At 52.1% G+C, this 16,174-nt stretch overlaps 1 protein-coding gene across 1 annotated transcript in view; it reads left to right on the top strand.

Annotated features, from left to right (window-relative positions):
* Positions 1 to 16,174, top strand: part of PPP6R2 (protein phosphatase 6 regulatory subunit 2) — a 101,665-nt gene that overhangs the window by 67,901 nt on the left and 17,590 nt on the right. The window contains exons 8-16 of the mRNA XM_082043180.1: positions 2,077 to 2,190; positions 3,243 to 3,369; positions 3,841 to 3,993; positions 5,255 to 5,458; positions 6,063 to 6,127; positions 9,291 to 9,406; positions 11,460 to 11,545; positions 11,831 to 11,911; positions 14,119 to 14,216. Coding sequence (XP_081899306.1) covers positions 2,077 to 2,190; positions 3,243 to 3,369; positions 3,841 to 3,993; positions 5,255 to 5,458; positions 6,063 to 6,127; positions 9,291 to 9,406; positions 11,460 to 11,545; positions 11,831 to 11,911; positions 14,119 to 14,216 — 1,044 coding nt within the window. The remainder of the gene's footprint in view (positions 1 to 2,076; positions 2,191 to 3,242; positions 3,370 to 3,840; positions 3,994 to 5,254; positions 5,459 to 6,062; positions 6,128 to 9,290; positions 9,407 to 11,459; positions 11,546 to 11,830; positions 11,912 to 14,118; positions 14,217 to 16,174) is intronic.

The following is a 16,174-nucleotide window of genomic DNA, read 5'->3' as shown; positions in this document are numbered from 1 at the left end:
TCAGAGATGGGAACAGAGCTGGGGAGGGGGCTGAGGGACCTGGGGGTTCAGCTGGAGAACAGGAGCTGAGGGGAGACCTTCTGAGCTCTGAACTGCCTGAAAGGAGCTTGGAGCCAGGGGGGTCGGGCTCTGCTCCCCAGGAACAAGCGCCAGGAGCAGAGGAAACGGCCTCAAGTTGCCCAGGGGAGGTTGAGGTTGGATGTGGGAACAATTTCTTCCCCAAAGGGCTGTGGGGCATTGGAACAGGCTGCCCAGGGCAGTGCTGGAGTCACCATCCCTGGAGGGCTGGACAGACGGACACGAGGTTCTCAGGACATGGGGCAGGGACAGGGTGGGTTATGGTTGGACTCCGTGACCTGGAGGGGCTTTTCCAACCAAAATGATTCTGCGATCCTATGTCAGCTTATCAGTATAGGTTCATCCCTGGTTGTGGAGCCTTCAGCATCTCATCAGAAAGGCTGAGAGAGCTGGGGCTGCTGAGTGGAGAAGAGAAGCTGAGAGGGATGTGATCAATGATCAATATGTCAGGGTGGTGTCAGATGGAGCAGACTCTGTTCAGTGGTGCCCAAGGCCAGGGTGAGGGGCACCGGGCACACACTGAAACACAGGAGGCTCCGTGTGAACACGAGCAGACACTCGTTTGCTGGGAGGTGCCAGAGCCTGGCCCAGGCTGCCCAGAGCGGGTGTGGAGTCTCCTCTGAGCCATTCCAGCCCTGGGATCCTGTGTGATCTGCTCTGGGACCCTGCGGGAGCAGGGGGGGCTGGGCCCTGCAGAGCTCCCGCAGCACTGACAGCTGGGGGGCCGGGATCTCCCCCACTCTGGGTCGGTTGGAGCCCTGTGCACTCTGGGGATGAGCCCCAGCTCAGTCATTTCCCCGGCAGGTCCAGGAGGTTCCAGCAGGTCCGGGGTCACTGGTGGGGGGTCCTGGAGAACCTGGGACTTCCAGACTTCTCTGTAGTTTTCATCTCTCTCGGTAGTTCCGGAGCGGGATGTGGAACTACCCATAAATAAAAATAATTGTACAGTTTCAGAACAGCATTTCTAAAGTCATTGTACCACTTTCCTGTTTAGAAGACAAAATATTTGGAACAGAAGTGGCTTTTTTGCACGACTTACCTTTCCGCTGAAGGTCACATCGCTTTCCTTTTCCTGGTCAGTTTTTCCGAGCGTCTCTGGTACCCTCGGTTGATCTTTGGGTGACCTTTGCCAGTCGTGGCTGATGCACGAACGCTCAGCTGGGCCACATGGGGGAGCCGTGCTCGCGGTTACACATCCATATCAAATCTCAGCTTTTCAATAGCTGTGTGCAATAAAAGTGACTTCAGTTCATCATGGTGATCCCTTGCTTTCTCCTGACTCTGCCTCTCGTGTATTTGGATGATACTCATTAAAATAACTCTTCTTAGCATGCCCAACACCCGTGTTACCTTTGTGCCGATTGTTCTCCGGTTCTGAGGCCGAGCTTGAGCGTCAGGATCGGTTTTGGTGCTCGAAAGGATGAGCTGTTTGTTGTGATCCCTCCCCCTGCCACAAGCGCAGCAGCGTTTGGGAGGAATCTGGTCTTGGTTTAAGGGCTCAAGGAAATTGGGAATTAAAATATTTCAAGGAGCTAAGGCTGCTAAAAACGTGCTTGTTATGTACAGTTTGCAGGCCCTGGATCTCATTGTACCCCGACAGGTGATAAGAGTCCACCCAAGATGTCCATCTGCTGCAATCCTGATGGATCATCTTAGACTGTCAGTTAACAGCTTCATCTTGTCTTTAGCTGAATTAAAGTGAGCGAGTTAACACTTGGCTCCTCTTGTAACTGGGAGGTGGCTCCTGTTGATAAGAGAACAACATTAGGGGCGGGGGTCTGGGTGTTTATAACCAGGTTTTGCCTTCGTGCTGAGGAAGCAAGTTCAGAAACCGTGTGCAGAACCGTGAGACTCGGGAGAGGAATGTCTTTATTCTTTCTCAAAAACAAATCGCAGCCTTTTTTTCCCCCAGAAAGCCCAGAAATGGGTATTTTGTGATGAAAGCAACGAGCAAATGGTTGCAGTTGTTCCGGTGCTGATGTGTGTGTTGGTCCACAGGCAGGAATGTGTGGAGCAGCTCCTGAGGAACATGTTCGACGGAGAGCAGACCGAGAACTGCATCGTGAACGGGACGCAGGTTCTGCTGACGCTGCTGGAGACGCGGCGCGCTGGGTGAGTGCAAAGTGCTAGAAATGGGCACAGAAAAGGGGGGGGGTGTATTTTTTGGGTGCAGGGGCCGTCCAGGGCAGCTGTACCAGCTGGTTCTCCTGCACACGAATGGCAAAGCCTTGGCCGTAACACCCGAGATCTGACAGCGGAGTGGGCGAGGAAGTGGGACGGTGTGTCAGCTGCGGCGTGATGTCTGCAGATATATATGGCGATAGAGCTTTAGTTTTTAGTTTTAATTATATCTCCCTTTCATTTCTTTTTATGGAGGTAGAGGAGAGAAAAGGCGGAAGAGCTCTGGGGAGGAAGGGAGACATTGCGAATGTCGGTTTCTCCAAAAGGAGAAGCTGAGGGGGGCGGGAGGAGGCGACGGGAGGCGCTGGAGGGAAGGACAGACGGCGTTGGGCGGACACGTTGCTCGTCAGAGAGTCCTGTGCAGAGATAAAACTGAGATTTGCGGTGCTGTTAATGGTTCAGTGCCCGGATCTCTGGAGATCTGGGAGCTGGAGGCTCAGTGGTTCCTGTCAAGCCCATTCCTGCCTTCCTGGAATTACATTTCGTTACCCAAATGAACGTGTTTCCTTGATTGCGCTGGAGGGGGCTGGTGTGTTGCTCATTTACTGGCTGCCGATAAAGGGGGCGAGGGAGCGGGGCTGCCCGCGCGGGGCCCCGTCGGGCCGTGTGTGTGTGCGCAGCGTTCGGAGCGCTTGTGGAAGGCTCCCGGTTTGTGCCAAACGCTCACGGTGAACCGGTGCTGGTGTCGTTCGCTGTTCTGACGTCTGGGGAGCTCAGAGAACCGGGAGCGCTTGGGTGGTTGTCAGCTCTGCAGGCAGCTCCGTGTCAGCCTTCCCACTCACCTCATTCACAGCTTTGATTACGTGAATGTCATCTTGGAAATGATATATTCATGTAGTTATGTAAATATATTCAGCAGTTGGAAATGTTTTATTTTTCGAATTCACGGTTATTTTTTCAAGATAAAATGGCCAGCACAGGCAGTGCGACCGGAGGCCGTGCTGAGGTTTTGTCCGATCCTGACTGTTGTGTTTCCTCGGCAGAGTGGAAGGACTGATGGACTCGTACACTCAGGGATTCGAAAGGTCTTACACTGTCAATAGCAGCATCTTACAGGGGATCGAGCCCCGGCTGAAGGATTTCCACCAGCTGCTGCTCAGCCCTCCCAAGGTAAAGCCACGGCCTTTCTCACCTGCCGTGCGGGATTTCCTTTCCTTACACACGCGTCGCTGGGTATTTTCCAAAGGCACCCTGTGCTGGAACAGGGAAACATCTTTGGAAGACAAATTCACGCTTAAAGTCTAGAAGTCGGTGCTGGGGGACGAGGCGGTAGGAATTTTGAAAGCAGCTGTATTTGAGGAAAACCAAGAAGCAGAACTGGGACTGTTGGTTTGTGTCAAGATGGTGAGGGGGGAAGAGAAAGGAACCTGGAGTTAGTGTGTATTTTGATTTTACTGTTCAGGTTTGAAGTACAGGTCTCCCAGAGCTCACAGGACACTGTGCTCTGTGTGGGAGGATGTTGGGGTTTACCTGCAGAGGATACTGATGAAACGCGCTCTCTGTATCTAATCAAATCATTGTGCATGGACTGCTGAGGAAGTTTGGTGTTGGTCGAGGTGCTCATGATGTGTTTCTCTGTAGAAAACAGCAATCCTAACCACGATCGGGGTCTTGGAGGAGCCTCTGGGCAACGCTCGTCTTCACGGCTCCCGGCTCATCGCTGCTCTGCTCCACACAAACACTCCCAGTATTAATCAGGAACTATGCAGACTCAGTACCATGGATTTATTACTTGTGAGTGACACGGGGGACGTGGGACGGGAGAGGGGAGCGCTCGAACGGGAACGTCTCTGCTTCCCTCCCTCTGCTCAGGACAAGGCGTTTGTTCCATCTTTTGCTAATTTGCAATTTGAGGATGGAACATCCATCCTCAGAACAGGTTTGCAATACAGGTGCAGGTGTTCAGTATTCTGAACTGAACCTCATGCTTCAGATCACAGAATCACAGAATGGCCTGGGTTGGAAAAGCCCTCAGAGATCACCCAGTCCAACCCTTGGTCCAACTCCAGCCCATTGACTAGATCATGGCACTAAGTGCCATGTCCAATCTCAGTTTAAAAACCCCCAGGGCCAGCGAGTCCAGCACCTCCCTGGGCAGCCATTCCAATCCTGACCACTCTCTCTGCACAGAATTGCTTTCTCATCTCCAGCCTCAATTTCCCCTGGCAGAGTTGAAGCCCATGGCCCCTTGTCCTATTGCTGATGCCTGGGAGAAGAGCCCAATCCCCACCTGGCTAGAACTGCCCTTCAGGTAGTTCTAGAGAGTGCTGAGCTCAGCTCTGAGCCTCCTCTTCTCCAGACTAAACAAGCCCAGCTCCCTCAGCCTCTCCCCATAGGGCTTGTGCTCAAGTCCCTTCCCCAGTCTTGTTGCTCTTCTCTGGACCCGCTCCAGCACTTCAATCTCTTTCCTGACCCGAGGGGCCCAGAACTGAACACAATACTCCAGGTGTGGCCTCCCCAATGCAGAGCACAGGGGAAGGATCACTTCTCTTGTCCTGCTGACCACGCTATTTTTGATACAGATGTATTGGTACAATAATTTCGAGGTGTGTAAGCAAACCAGCCTGGTTATTGGGTATTTTTTTATACTGAGAGCTGATGGTTTAGTCCAGCCGTGAACAGGCCGTGTTCTGGGAGCGGCCAGTACCGCCGGCGCAGTCTTCCACACTGTCATTTTTATACAAAAGAAATTACTTAGGTAATATTTTTCTTGTTACGAATTCAGCCGCAGAGTTTGGTTTGTTGAACCCTTGTGGTTTGGTGTGTGTGCGCGGGGAGCCGGGGCTGCGCACAGTGGTTCCAGTGAGTGGAACGTGCACGTTGCAGCTCAGCACCCAGCGCACGCTCGGCTGGGGGTGAACGCTGCGGCACACACGTTGGTTTCGGCAGAATTGCGGATGGAACGCCTAGCGGGACGCTGCTCCCATACTGCTCGGCTGTTCAGAATAGCAGGATGTACCCAGAGTGAGTTTTTGTGGTTCTCATTTTGTTCCAGGACTTATTTTTTAAATACACGTGGAATAACTTTTTGCATTTCCAAGTGGAACTGTCCATAGCAGCTATTCTCTCGCACTCGGTGCAAGAGGGAAAACCCACTACTGCCGACCCAGAGAGCAAAGACGAGGTGCTGAACGGGAACGTGGCCACCGAGAACTCGCAGCCCCCGGAAAACACCCCCGAGAACATCATGGTGACTCACGTAAGTCTGGCCGTGTCCCCTGGGGCTTTGAGACCGGTTGGTTCAGCCTGGGTGTGCATTAGCAAGAAAACAGTAAAACGAACTGTTGGAGAGCTCGGGGTTTATTGTAAAGCGGCTCCATGTAACGTGGTGCTGTCGGTTCTGCATGGAAGTGTATTTGCTTTTATACTTTGGTTTTTAGCATCCAATTACAACCCAAATTTACCACCCATCTTATTTAACGGGCTTGTGCATCCATTTTTATTTAACTTTTTACTAAAGATATGTGTGAACTTTGGACAAAAAAGATAATAATAACTACAGCTACCTAACTACACTTTAGCTTCTGCGTTGTGGCCCTAATAAGACAGTTTTCTGTTGTTTGTACAACAACAACCGTGCTCATGTGGAGGGGCTGTTTGGATGTTCAGGGGTGTCGCTGTTTTCTCAGGAAAGAACTGAGAAAGCAGAAACTTGAGCTGCTGGGGAAATAACGGCTCAGCTCGAAGTTGTCGCTCAGTGGGAGCGAAGGAGCCACCAGAAGTACCCAGAGGTCAGGCCAGGGCTCCTGAGGCCGCGTCTCCGCTGGCCCGTCCTCACTGCTGTCCTGTCTGTGTCCCTGCAGCTGTTCCAGAAGTGCTGCCTGGTGCAGAGGATACTGGACGCCTGGGAAGCCAACGACAGAATCCAGTAAGGATCAACCCGCGTCGGGATATTCCCTCATCATTTACAGTTTAATTGTGTCTAAAATCATTTGGATTTGGGTGGTGTTGCAGAATTAAGATTATTTGCGTGTTGCAGATTCACCAAATGGGCGTATACTTTGAAAGGATGATTTATTTTAACTCTTATAACATCTCAACCCAAATACACAATACAGTTGGTTCTTGCTTTCGCAGGAAATGATGTGGCATGTTCATTCCATAGAACAATGGCTCTTTGCTTTTGTTCTTTTCCCTTGTTTTAAAGCGCACGTTCCGTTCTCTGCGAGCCGGCAGCAGCGCGGAGCCTGGGCCAGGAAAGCAGCTTTGCCCCAGATTTAATATTCTAACTCTACAAAACACTTGGATTTCATGTTGATCACAATGATTATAAGAACTAAATAGTTTTTAAAAACCCCAAAACGTATTAAAGCGAAAAGATTACCTGGGTTTCTCTTTCTTTGTCCATCCAAAGGTTTAGGTTCTCCCTCGCTATTTTGAATTCCTTATGGCACCTCAGTGCTGTGTGGGTTCCCAGGGGTGATTTTGGTCTTATTGCCAGGCTGGAGTTGCTGGGTTGATATTTTTGGTTTGGTTCGTTTGTTTTTCCCCACTCGCGTCCCCCCGGGCTGTTCATAACCAACTTTCCCCATAGTTCCATTGCACAACTATCACCGTGCAAAGTTTTATAGGCCACAGAAATATCTGTGGTTGCTGCTTAAGAGTTTTCCTAATTAAATTAGATCGGAACTAGAGCTCATCCATATCTCATGCCAAACAGTTCCAGTCACCACATTGGAAAGAATTTTAATGGCAAGAAACAAATACTGAATTACCGAGAGGTGTCTTGGTGGTGCGATTGAAGGAGTCGGAGTTTTCAGGAAGAATATTGTGTGTACGCGTTGAGGAAACGGAGCCCCCGAGTCAGAGATTCCAAATGGAGAGCTTGGAATTGTTAAAAATCATCATTGAGACTGCCGGTAACATATTTTCCTGTCAGAACGTGGAATTGCTCTTTGGATTCTCTTAGTCTGACTTATTCCGTATGTTCTTGGCCCAGCTGATTGTTGCCCTGCCGCCCTCAGCCCTGCCTGGGGAGCCGGAGCCTGAAACACGGGCTGCTCACCCACAGGAGCTGGCAGCAAACGGGTTGGCTGCAGTACATCTGCTTTGCCACCTCATGTGAATTGAGAACGACCAGGTGTGGCACGGTTGATAAAAAGCGTTGGAAAGTGCAGAAATACAGGTGGATTTTGCAGGTCTGCTGCGTTCCAGGGGTGCGATGGGCTGTGCAGCTCGGAAGGAGCGGGGTGTTGGTCCTCGCGGAGCACCCTGCGGCATCGCCGAGCGCTGCTCCTGTCACCCCGCGGTTTGGATTCTTGAGAAGGCTGCGCTTCGCAAGTTCGCTGGGAAACATCTGTTTATGTAGGGAGCCACAGGGCAGCGCTGCGGGTGGCGCCAGGACCGTGTCCCTGTGTCCCCGGGTTTGTCCCCAGCAGCCCCTGGCAGGGCCCTGGGGCTGTGACCGGCCCTGGGGTCCCTGAGACCCTGAACATCAAGTCCAACTGCTGAATACTGGACCAGGCTGCCCTTGGGGGAAGAAATTGTTCCCAGATCCAACCTCAGCCTCCCCTGGCGCAACTTGAGGCCGTTTCCTCTGCTCCTGGCGCTTGTTCCTGGGGAGCAGAGCCCGACCCCCCTGGCTCCAAGCTCCTTTCAGGCAGTTCAGAGATCAGAAGGTCTCCCCTCAGCTCCTGTTCTCCAGCTGAACCCCCAGGTCCCTCAGCCGCTCCATCACATTGTGCTCCAGCCCCTCACCAGCTCCGTTCCCTTCTCTCCACTCGCTCCAGCACCTCAAGGCCTTTCTTGGCGTGAGGGGCACAGAACTGCCCCAGGATTGGCGGTTTGTCCTCCCCAGGTCCCAGCACAGGGACGGTCACTGCCCTGGGCCTGCTGGCCACGTTGTTCTTGATGCGCGTCAGGACACTGGTGGCTGTTGATCATCTCGTTCCCCCCCTGCCATGAGCAGGGACATCTGCAGCAGCTCAGGGTGCTCAGAGCCCGTCCAGCCTGGCCTGGGATGTCTCCAGGGATGGTTCATCCACCACCTCTCTGGGCAGTCTGTTCCACATCTCACCATCCTCATGGGGAAGAATTTCTTCCTTAGATCTGATCTAAATCTCCGCTCTTTCAGTTCAAAGCCTTTGTCCCTTGTCCTGTCTCTCCCTGCCCTTGTAAATTCCCTCTCCAGCTTTCCTGCAGGTCCCTTTAGGTACCAGAGGCTGCTCTCAGGTCTCCCTGGAGCTTCTCTGCTCCGCTGAACAGCCCGTGTCTCTCATTGTCCTCCCAGGAAGAGCTGGAGCTTTGCTCTGGGAACTCATTTCTAGGGTTTCCTTTTCTTAGATAGCTCTGAACCCTGAATTTGGGCTCACAGGGCTGTTCTGGCCGCAGGACCCGTGTACAGATGCGGTTTGCGTTGGCTCTGCCTGCTGGTTTTTGGGAAGGGAACGTGCGGAGGGACCAGGTGGGTTTTTACCCAAACCGTCTCCTCTTCACCTACACGTGTTCGGCTCCAACGTGAGGGAAAAGCCAGAGATAATTTCCATATGAACTTATGCTTTTTAGAGATTCGGGAGGTGAGGATCACACTTTTCTAGGTGGATCACACTTTTTCTGTGGATGATAGTGCTGCATCGCAGGGTTCCATCTGGGCTGCGTTTCAGCACCTCCGTTTCAAGGCAGAAATGCCCTTTCCAGACGTGCTGCTGGGGTTCCCATTATTCCCAGCGGCGTTCCCATTATTCCCAGTGGGGTTCCCATTACTCCTCCGATCTCCTGAGCCCTTTGGAGGCTGTGGAAGCTGGAATCATTCCAGGCTCTGAGCCCTGGTGCTCGGCGGCTGCTTTGCTATCCCTGAAGAACCAACCCAGACTCAAAGAAAAGCCACTTGGAGACTGATGGGACTCAGCCTTGGCTTCTTTTTTATTTCTTATTTTTGTAAGAGTCTATTGTTCTCTTGAATTCATCCACTTAATGCTCTAAAGCTTTCTCAGCAGCAGTGCTGTAAATTCCCATTGCTGGGGGTTTTCTTTGGTGCAGGTACAATGGGATACCGTGGTTCGCTCCCCTCTCAATGCCCGTTGTGTTTGCAGGGCGGAAGGCGGCATGAGGCGGGGGAACATGGGCCACCTCACCCGCATCGCCAACGCCGTGGTGCAGAACATGGAGAAGGGGCCCATGCAGACCCAGATTAGCGAGTTCATTAAAGGTACGTGCTCCTCGCTCCTGTTTATTTCCTTCTTTGAGTAAATAACCCTCGCAGGCCTTGCAGAAAAAGAAATTCCAGTTAAATATCACCATTCCCCATGACTTAATGTCTAGACCGAATCGGTTGCTCTTTGCTTCCATACAATTCCATTGAATTTGTGGGAACTTTGGGTTTGCAGCCGAAGGGTGAAGGTGTCCCTTTTGTGCTTGTCGAGGGTTTAGATTGTGGGGTGACAATCAAACCCTGGCAAATGTATTGTTCACCTCCTCCCCCCCCCACTTTTCCCTTTTGCCCCTCCCTCTGCCCCCTTCTCACTCAGGACAGGCGATTGGGAGGGAAAGAAGGACAGAGAGAAGAGAGTTGGAAAAAATTAATGATGTTTTACTAATAAGAATAGAGAAAATAATACAAAATATACAAAACCAATCTTGAAAGTCTCAGCAACTGCAGAGCCGGCAACCAAAGTCCTGGACTGGACTCTGCAGCCAACTGGAGCTGGATTCAGTCTGTCCCTGGCCTCAGTTCGCAGGGATGACTCGCAAGGTCCTCTCCTGATGTCGCCATAAGCAGAAGGGAAAAGGGAGATCACGAGGATCTCGTCCCTTTTCCACTTTTATATGAAGTATTCATGTGAATGGGATGTTATACACAGTTGGTCGGTTTCTTGGTCACTTGTTTCTCGTCGCCCCTCTCGCGAGATGTCCATCCGTGCTTATCAATAAGTTTGCATTCCATTGCTCTGTTTACCAAAACATGTGTCTGGTTCTCCAGGAAAATGCAGCTGATATGAAGCTTTAGCTGACAGGCAAAATCACTAAAAGAGAAACTTGTTTTTAACAAAACCAGGACAATCTGTTAAAGGAAACAACGAGCACAAACACAACTTGATTTTCCGTTCTTGGCGTCTGACGGACGTATGAAATGGCAGAACAGTTGCTGTTGTGCTGACATCCCCCGTGGAGGCGGCGGGGCGGGATGCTGGAGGGGCACAGCCCCGGCTGGGATGTGTGACCCGAGGGCCGTTGCCGTCCCAGCACGGCGCTGGCTCTCCCTCCTTCACCCCGTCCCCACCCTGGGGACAGATGGGGACACTCTCTGAGGTCCCTCCCGCTCGGAGGCTGCTGGTGGGCGGAGGGCAGCGAGTGCCATTGCATCGCTTGCTTTGCCTTGTTTCCCTTCCTTTTGCTACTTACTAAACTTCTTTATCTCAGCCCCTGAGCTTTTCTTCTGTTTCCGGCCCATCCACACCAGGACGCTCCCACCCCCAGCGCCTTTAAAAACCGTCCAAGCCTCCCAAATTTACAACAGACTTCACTTTTGCGCACCCCTGGATGGGGCTGGGCTGATGGAAGGTCACTGCCCTCCCTTAAATGTCCTTTCTGCAAATTGCAGCCAAGTCCCTCCATGCCAAGGACCTTCCTGCACTGCAGCCTCTGCTGCCCTTCGGATGGGCTCAGACACACAGCACCAGGGGCCACAGCCTTTGCTGGCTCTTAGTAAGACCACAAGGAATAGAAAAAGGGAAAAAAGAACAGAAGAATGGTAGCACTTGTTGTCAGTCGATGTTTTGGGGTTACAGGTGTGGTGAACGCGTGTTCCTGCGCTGTTTGGACCCCTCTGTTTTGCCTGTAGCAGCTGCTGTAATAAACTTCCAGAAAGTGCTGGATTCACAGAAGCGTTACCAGAAACACTGACAGCAAGGGTCACCCAGCGCACCAGGGGGATGAGCCCAGCTGCAGAAACAGCCGCCGTCAGAGAGGAAGGCAAATGTAAAACTGAAGCCACACATACGCTGCTTTCAGAGAACTGTAGTAGAGGTTTTGTGTCTTTAGCCCGAGCGAGTTAAGATCTCAAAGACCGGTAACATCTTCCTGCTTGGCCTAATGAAAGATGTTCCTTTCTCTGCAAAATGCACCGTTTTTAGCCAATGGGGAGTAAAACGCAGAGCGCTCACGCGGTGTGTTCTGAGCTCCCACGCAGGTGTGACCGGTGACCGAGGGGCTGTGACCCTGTCTGCGGAGCTGTGACAACGCGTGTCCCCTCTGTGTTACAGAGCTGCCCGAGGACTGCAGAGGGAGGTGGGAGAGTTTTGTGGAAGAGACGCTGACGGAGACGAACAGGAGGAACACGGTGGATTTGGTGAGCGCGGTGACGCTGTGCATGTTTCACACAGGCCTGCCGTCCGCTGGACTTTAGCTACAATAAGCGATGGTGCTGCATTTGTTTTTCTGCTTGTTTTGATGTTGTGCGTACAAGGGCAGGAAACGTAGTCCAGAGTAGCTGTTCAGGCGGCAGCAGCTCTGCTGCATGTTGGTGAATAGTCGATGTTTCTGCGTTATTCCCCGGGACAGTTTGACGATGTGTGTGGGGTGGAAGCGTTGGAGCGTTCTTAGTTCTCTATTGTTTCCCCTGCCCGTGTTCCAGGTGAGCACGCACCACCTGCACTCCTCCAGCGAGGACGAGGACATCGAGAGCGCCTTTCCCAACGAGCTGTCCCTGCAGCAGGTGAGCGGCTCCTGCTGGGCTCTGCTGCTCCTGGTGGGCTCTGCTGCTCCTGGTGGGCTCTGCTGCTCCTGGTGGGCTCTGCTGCTCCTGCTGGGCTCTGCTGCTCCTGCTGGGCTCTGCTGCTCCTGCTGGGCTTTGCTGCTCCTGCTGGGCTCTGCTGCTCCTGGTAGCCTTTGCTGGTAGCCCATGGCTTGGACAAGTGCACTCTACGCTGGGTTAAGAACTGGCTGGAGGGCCGGGCCCAGAGAGTGCTGGGGAATGGGGCCGCATCCAGCTGGCGGCCGGTCACTAGTGGTGTCCCCAGGGGTCGGTGTTGGCTCCAGTCCTGTTGAACATCTTTATTGACGATTTAGGTGAGGGGATTGAGACCATCATCAGCAAATTTGCTGATGACACTGAGTTGGGAGGGAGTGTGGAGCTGCTGGAAGGCAGGAGGCTCTGCAGAGGGATCTGGACAGACTGGAACAATGGGCTGATTCCAATGGGATGAAGTTCAACAAGGCCAAGTGCCGGGTGCTGCCCTTTGGTCACAACAACCTCCTGCAGCGCTCCAGGCTGGCACAGAGTGGCTGGAGAGCAGCCAGGCAGAAAGGGACCTGGGGGACTAATGGACAGGAAGCTCAACATGAGCCACCAGTGTGCCCAGGTGGCCAAGAAGGCCAATGGTGTCCTGTCCTGTATCCAAACCAGCGTGGTCAGCAGGACAAGGGCAGGGATCCTTCCCCTGTGCTCTGCACTGGGGAGGCCACACCTGGAGTATTGTGTTCAGTTCTGGGCCCCTCGGGTCAGGAAAGAGATTGAAGTGCTGGAGCGGGTCCAGAGAAGAGCAACAAGACTGGGGAAGGGACTTGAGCACAAGCCCTATGGGGAGAGGCTGAGGGAGCTGGGCTTGTTCAGTCTGGAGAAGAGGAGGCTTAGAGCTGAGCTCAGCACTCTCTAGAACTACCTGAAGGGCAGTTCTAGCCAGGTGGGGATTGGGCTCTTCTCCCAGGCATCAGCAATAGGACAAGGGGCCATGGGCTTCAACTCTGCCAGGGGAAATTGAGGCTGGAGATGAGAAAGCAATTCTGTGCAGAGAGAGTGGTCAGGATTGGAATGGCTGCCCGGGGAGGTGCTGGACTCACCGGCCCTGGAGGTTTTTAAACTGAGACTGGACATGGCACTTAGTGCCCTGATCTAGTCAATGGGCTGGAGTTGGACCAAGGGTTGGACTGGATGATCTCTGAGGGCTTTTCCAACCCAGTCGATTCTGTGATTCTGTGATTCTGCTGCTCAGCTTTGCCCTTCCGCCGGTGTGTAATTTACCTTTCTGTTTCGAACTGCGAAGCCGTACTAAAGTGATGGCAGCGAAGAGCAGCGAACAGTAGCAGGTAGAGCACTAAAAAGCCTTGACTTAGGACAAAAATGAGGTAATTAAGGGTTCACTTGCGTTGTTGAGCAAAGATCTCAGAACCCTTTGGGCTCTGCTAAAGCTCCATCACATACATGGAAGCTGCTTTTCAACACAAAATATTTAAACAAGTTCCTCCAACCTTTTTGGATGCTGAGACATAAAGAGCATTAGCAGAACACACGAGTTTCAGCCCGATTAGGAGGAAGCTTCCTGTGGGGAGTAAAAACAAATGGCAATCTGAAATCTCATTAAGGGTAAAAATGAGCTGGAAATAGTTCATATTCCTTTGTCCAGGTTCTCTGACTGGCTGCTCTGACATTACTGATACCTTTCTTCTCCTCACCTGATACTTAATTATTAAAAAAGGGCAAATGTTGGAAGAATTTGGTCCACTGGGTGAGGAGAAGACAAGATGCGGTGACGTGCGCCTGGTTCTGAGGGGCTGGGAGCGGGGAAGGGACCTTCTTGAACTCCATGGGGGGTTCATGTGCAGCGAGGTAAATTTTATGTGGCATTGGGGAAAACAAACAGATGAAAACAAACTGCTCCAACGTTCTAGTAGAATAATGAAGACAACACATGGAAAGTGTCGTGAGTCCCTTGGGAAGGAGCTGAGACCAGGGGAGGGCAGCGTCCGTAGGACTCGCAGGAGCCTGAGAACGGTCTGTTTGGATCCTGCCGTGACAAGGGCGTTGCAATAGATGATTTCTCGGAGTCTGTCGGTTTTCTATGGTTTGGGTGCTCTGAGAAGCCGTGTTTCCAGCGGGATGTCTCTGACACGCTGCTGACGCCGTTGTTGGGTTCCCTTGCCCAGGCCTTCTCCGAGTACCAGATCCAGCAGATGACGGCCAACTTCGTGGATCAGTTCGGCTTCAACGACGAGGAGTTCGCAGACCAGGACGATAACATCAAGTAAGTTTGTAAGACTTCAAGAGCCTTACGTTTAGCATTTAAGCCTCTTTGCATTCATTTTTCTTCTGGTTCAGGTTTTTAAACGCGCCTCCTTTGATTTGGAGCAAACGGCAGACTGATCGAGGGCTTGGAAAACAGCTTCTTTCATTCGATAGGAGCCCACCCCAGTCTCCACAGACACTTCTAGAACCAGTGAAAATTGCTGCTTCATTTTGAAAGGAAACATTTTTTTAATAAAACACGCAGTTATCATCCAGCCATATTCTAGATTAAATTTAATTGCCCAGAAAGCAAAGCATTAGAGCTGACTCCGGGCAATTATACAGATATTCTCCTGCGGCATTAAGTCCTTCTTGAAATTAGAAGTAGAGAGAATAGCTTTCTGATGAAGTCCATGGGAAAAACTGGCCATTTTCTCTCTTAGGAAAAGGGACTCACAGGTAAGGCCGGAGCAGACAGCGGTTCCAGGACGGCAGGTGCGGCTGGATTGAATGCAGTGGTTGGAATTTGTGCTGCTTTTATAGAACCACCGTAATCTGATTAAAACCACAGCTCACCCTCTCACTCTAGAAACTGTCGCTAAGGAAGTGGCTGGGGCTGTAATTATCCCCCTTGTCCGTAACGGTTCTGAAATGGCACCAATTTAGTGCACATTTGTTGGCAGAGAGTGTTCCGGGAGGATACCCGGGGGTTCCTGGCTCCTCTGTTTTGCCCATTCGCTTTCATCCTGTGGCAAAGTCTCCATCGAAAGAGCCGTTTGTGGCGGAGGGGACAGGGCAGCGTGTGGCAGCTGCGGGGCTCGGGTCTGCCCTGCGCCGCCCCGGCACAAACCGGCAGCGTTGAGCACGGCTCCGGTTCTGCGGCCGCTTTGCCGAGGGCTCCTCTGCTGGTTCCGCTCACACCGTGTTTTCAGCCCCGACTGGGCTCCGTAAATTCCCTGCATGGAATGAGGAGCTGGAAATGGTTTGGCAGCTGCCGAGTTGGTTTCAGGTGTGAGATCCGCAGGGCTCGGCAGCGCCGGGGGTCGGGGACGCGGGGCCAACACGAGAAGGGTTTTGCAGTCCAGCTTTGCAGCTCTTTTCCTGAGCGTTGTAGGTGTGCGCAGCTTGAATCAGGCCAAGTTCCACACTAGGGTGGAAGTTGAGTTGAATGTGAGTTGCTTGGTTCTACGTATTTTTTAAAAGAACAAAATACACTTTAAACGGAGCAGGTAGCAGCAAATATTGAACTCACGTGTGTGCAGGTGGAGGGGAAGAGTTGAGTTACATGAGGAGCTGCTGCTGTCCCTTTGAAAATGAAGATGAAGCGGAACAGCACTGGGAGCTGGGAGGTGCTGTCTCTGTGTGTGGCGGCAGGAGGAGGAATATCCTGCAAACCTGTTCTGAATGCTCCGAGTGCTGCTCCCCGGCATCTTTTCCAGCCATTCAGAAATGTTGCTTATATGAATTTGAATATTTTACAAAGTCTTCATCAATGTCCTGCTGGTTTGCTGACAGTATTTTTTACTAACTGAACAGTCTTTAAAAAGAAATAGTACTGTCCACACTTAGGGAAAGGGTGAAGAAGTCCTGCCACGTTGGGGTGTCCTGGCCTGTAGCACCCTCTGCTGTTCTTAACACACACTCTTAGGTCTAAGTCAGAAACCGGGTGAGTTAGTGACTTTGGCAGCGTTGGCGTGTTGGTAACGTGGTAACGCAACGGGGCGACTGAGGCACCGGGACACAGATCCCCTGCAGTTCCTGTAATTGGTTTAGAACAGCAGCTGCAATCCCGTCCGGATGTTTCGGGGTAGATCCCTAGTGCCGGATTCCGGCTCTCGCTCAAGCTGAGGGACCCAGCGGGATCCTTGGGTGGCGTCGGGTGGGAATCCCGGGGCAGCGGGGCACGGCTCCTTCTCTTCTTAATTCATTAGGAGTTGGGTTTTCGAATTCATTAGGAGTTGGGTTTTGAAATCATTA

This window comes from Streptopelia decaocto (genome assembly GCF_964273445.1).
Source record: "Streptopelia decaocto genome assembly, chromosome: 1".
Taxonomy (NCBI): domain Eukaryota; kingdom Metazoa; phylum Chordata; class Aves; order Columbiformes; family Columbidae; genus Streptopelia; species Streptopelia decaocto.
The sequence above is the reverse complement of the archived record's forward strand: the minus strand, read 5'-3'. Positions and strand labels throughout refer to the sequence as shown.